The 2743-nt window shown below is 36.7% G+C and overlaps 1 protein-coding gene across 1 annotated transcript; it reads left to right on the top strand.

Annotated features, from left to right (window-relative positions):
* The first annotated feature begins 402 nt into the window (after window positions 1-402).
* On the top strand, window positions 403-2030 carry LOC117625004 (glucan endo-1,3-beta-glucosidase-like). Its single transcript, XM_034356555.1, has 2 exons — window positions 403-545; window positions 964-2030. The coding sequence occupies exons 1-2, from the start codon at window positions 449-451 to the stop codon at window positions 1914-1916; spliced, it is 1050 nt and encodes a 349-aa protein (XP_034212446.1). The 5' UTR covers window positions 403-448; the 3' UTR covers window positions 1917-2030.
* Window positions 2031-2743: the final 713 nt, after the last annotated feature.

The following is a 2743-nucleotide window of genomic DNA, read 5'->3' as shown; positions in this document are numbered from 1 at the left end:
AGATTTCATATAAATCAAAGGTTAATTTACCGGCAAGGGGCTTGTACACATGCTATTAATCTACTCTAGAAAAAAGGGAAATTTGAACTGGGATGGCTTGAAACTCATTTTCCTTTACGTGTGTCTGTCGAGTCTTGTTAATTTTCAATTTGGTTGATCAATTTGACTTGAACTCTTTCGGCAAAACGTGTCTGGCAGGCAGGTCTTGTTGTTATCATAATTTTTTTCTTCAACAGCAAGTCATTGTCATTATTAGTCAACACTTCTGCAGTGATTGACGGGATAATTGGTGACTGCTTATTAATTGCTAGATAGCTTGGGACCTCCTCTAAACTCGACCGCCTATACATATGCGAATATGGGATGTGTATATGTACATATATATATATATATAGTGCAAGGGGTATGTTAATAGAGAGTAAGTTATTTATACAATTCCCTCTTCTTCATGGATTTCCCTACACAAGCTAGAACAGTTCCAAAAACTCTTATGGCTTCCATATTGTTGCTACTTGTATTGTTGATGCCTGCCCTGCAAATAACAGGTCTCACTTTCTGCTTCTGAATTTATATATATATGTATATGGCATCAAGCAAATATATTAAGTAATTCTGTTTCATTATGTAGCTGAAATTATGATATATTACCATGCAGAAAACTTCTGGTTTCTCTATCCAATTTTTATTTGTTTTTATTTTAAAATACAAGCCATGTTGGGGGAGGGGGGATTCGAACATAGGACCTCAGATGCAAGGGTGACTACTCTTAACCACTTGAGTTACCTGTCCCTTGCTTCTCTATCCAGATTCTGAATTAGAAGCATTTGGAGTTGTATGTAATTTCTTTGGTCATTTCATGTATGAAATTAAAATTGTCATCCTTTAAAATATTCTTCAAGCAAGTTTTTTCTCTTGTTGCCAATCATGCTTTCACAAGCTGAAACTTTGATGCTTGTATTTCAGGTGCACAATCTGTTGGTGTTTGTTATGGACGAAATGGCAACAATTTACCATCCGAAACAGAAGTTGTTGACTTGTACAAAAGCAATGGCATTGGAAGAATGAGAATTTATGAACCCAATGATCCAACCTATCAAGCCCTTAAAGGTTCCAACATAGAACTCACCGTGACCATCCTCAAAAACCAGCTTCAAGGCCTCACTGATGCTGCTGCTGCAACAGATTGGGTCCAAAAGAATGTACAAGCCTACTCGCCTGACGTCAAGTTCAAATACATTGCGGTCGGGAACGAAGTACACCCCACCGATCCAGAGGTCCAGTATCTCCTCCCAGCCATCCAAAACATTCATAATGCAATTGTAGCAGCCAATCTGCAAGGCCAGATCAAAGTCTCAACAGCAATTGACACAACCCTTGTGGACAATGCCTACCCTCCTTCAGCTGGAAAATATAGTGATGCTGCAAAGTCATTCATAACCCCAGTTATCAACTTCCTAGCCAGCAATGGGGCCCCTCTTCTTGTCAATGTGTATCCTTACGTCAGCTACACTGAAAATCCTTCTCAAATAGACATTGCCTATGCCTTATTCACCTCACAAGGGATCACGACACCCGACGGTGTAAAGTACCAAAACCTGTTTGATGCTCTTTTGGATGCTCAGTACTCGGCTCTCGAGAAAGCCAATGCTCCCAACGTGGAGATCGTCGTGTCGGAGAGTGGTTGGCCATCCGAAGGCAGTGATGCCGCAACCACTCAAAATGCACAAACATTCTACCAGAATTTGATCAACCATGTGAAAGGTACTACTGGGACTCCAAAGAGGCCTGGAAAAGCTATAGAAACTTACCTTTTTGCCATGTTTGATGAAAATATCAAGGACGGTGCTGAAGTTGAGAGACACTTCGGTCTTTTCTCCCCCAACAAACAGCCCAAGTACCAACTGACCTTTGGCTAGAGGAGTGACACAATCATTTGTCTTGAGTATGTAGAATATTTAAGCTGAATAAGAGTGCCTTGTCCCTGTTCTTCTAATACTATAAAATAATAAGATGCACAAGATTGTTATGAATTCTGATGTTGGTGAAGTTGTTTTTGAAATAAAAAACCAAAAATAAATGAAGAAGGTGATACAAAGGGATTCCTGGTCTTTATTTCATGAAAGGATCATATATTATTGGTGAACATTCTGTTTCAAGTCTATCATTACACAATCTACTTCTTTTTTCGATTGCATTCACAATTTAATCTTATTAATTGATGACATCCCCAAGCGCTAACAAGTTAATAAATGAATACTACAACTTTACTTTTAGACCACTACACAATATAATCATATGATCTGAACTTTCATTTTTTAGATCAGTCAAGGATCATCCTTAAAAATATTTACCTAAATCATGAATTGCTTAGCCTTTTTTTTATATCAAATATAAACTTGATTAGATAAACTTCAACAGTACAATTAAAATGATTATCGTGAATATTTTCATTATATTTATCGAAAATATTTTGTTTGCATATTTATTTGATTATTAGATAACTAAAAGATCTTCGATTTGATTGAATTTTTAGAGGGTTGATCTTTCAATTAGGAGCTAACAAATAAATAGTTCGAATTGCAGTAGAGCTCCATTATTCCTTATAGAATGTACTTGGCTACAAATATTACAATCATATGTTTGTAAAATAAGTTTATAAAATTTAGGCTTAATTACACCAATACTCCCTGAAACTATGATCAAATTTCACTTTGCCCTCTCAAACTTAAAGTGACTCACTTTC

The sequence above is a fragment of the Prunus dulcis genome, chromosome 4 (assembly GCF_902201215.1).
Source record: "Prunus dulcis chromosome 4, ALMONDv2, whole genome shotgun sequence".
NCBI classification, from domain to species: domain Eukaryota; kingdom Viridiplantae; phylum Streptophyta; class Magnoliopsida; order Rosales; family Rosaceae; genus Prunus; species Prunus dulcis.
The sequence above is the reverse complement of the archived record's forward strand: the minus strand, read 5'-3'. Positions and strand labels throughout refer to the sequence as shown.

What these genes read in the sequence shown, in the direction of transcription:
- LOC117625004 (XM_034356555.1), top strand. Translation starts at nt 449, where the DNA reads ATGGATTTCCCTACACAAGCTAGAACAGTTCCAAAAACTCTTATGGCT. An exon ending in GCCTGCCCTGCAAATAACAG is followed by an intron (nt 546 to 963) that starts GTCTCACTTTCT and finishes CTTGTATTTCAG; the next exon opens with GTGCACAATCTGTTGGTGTT.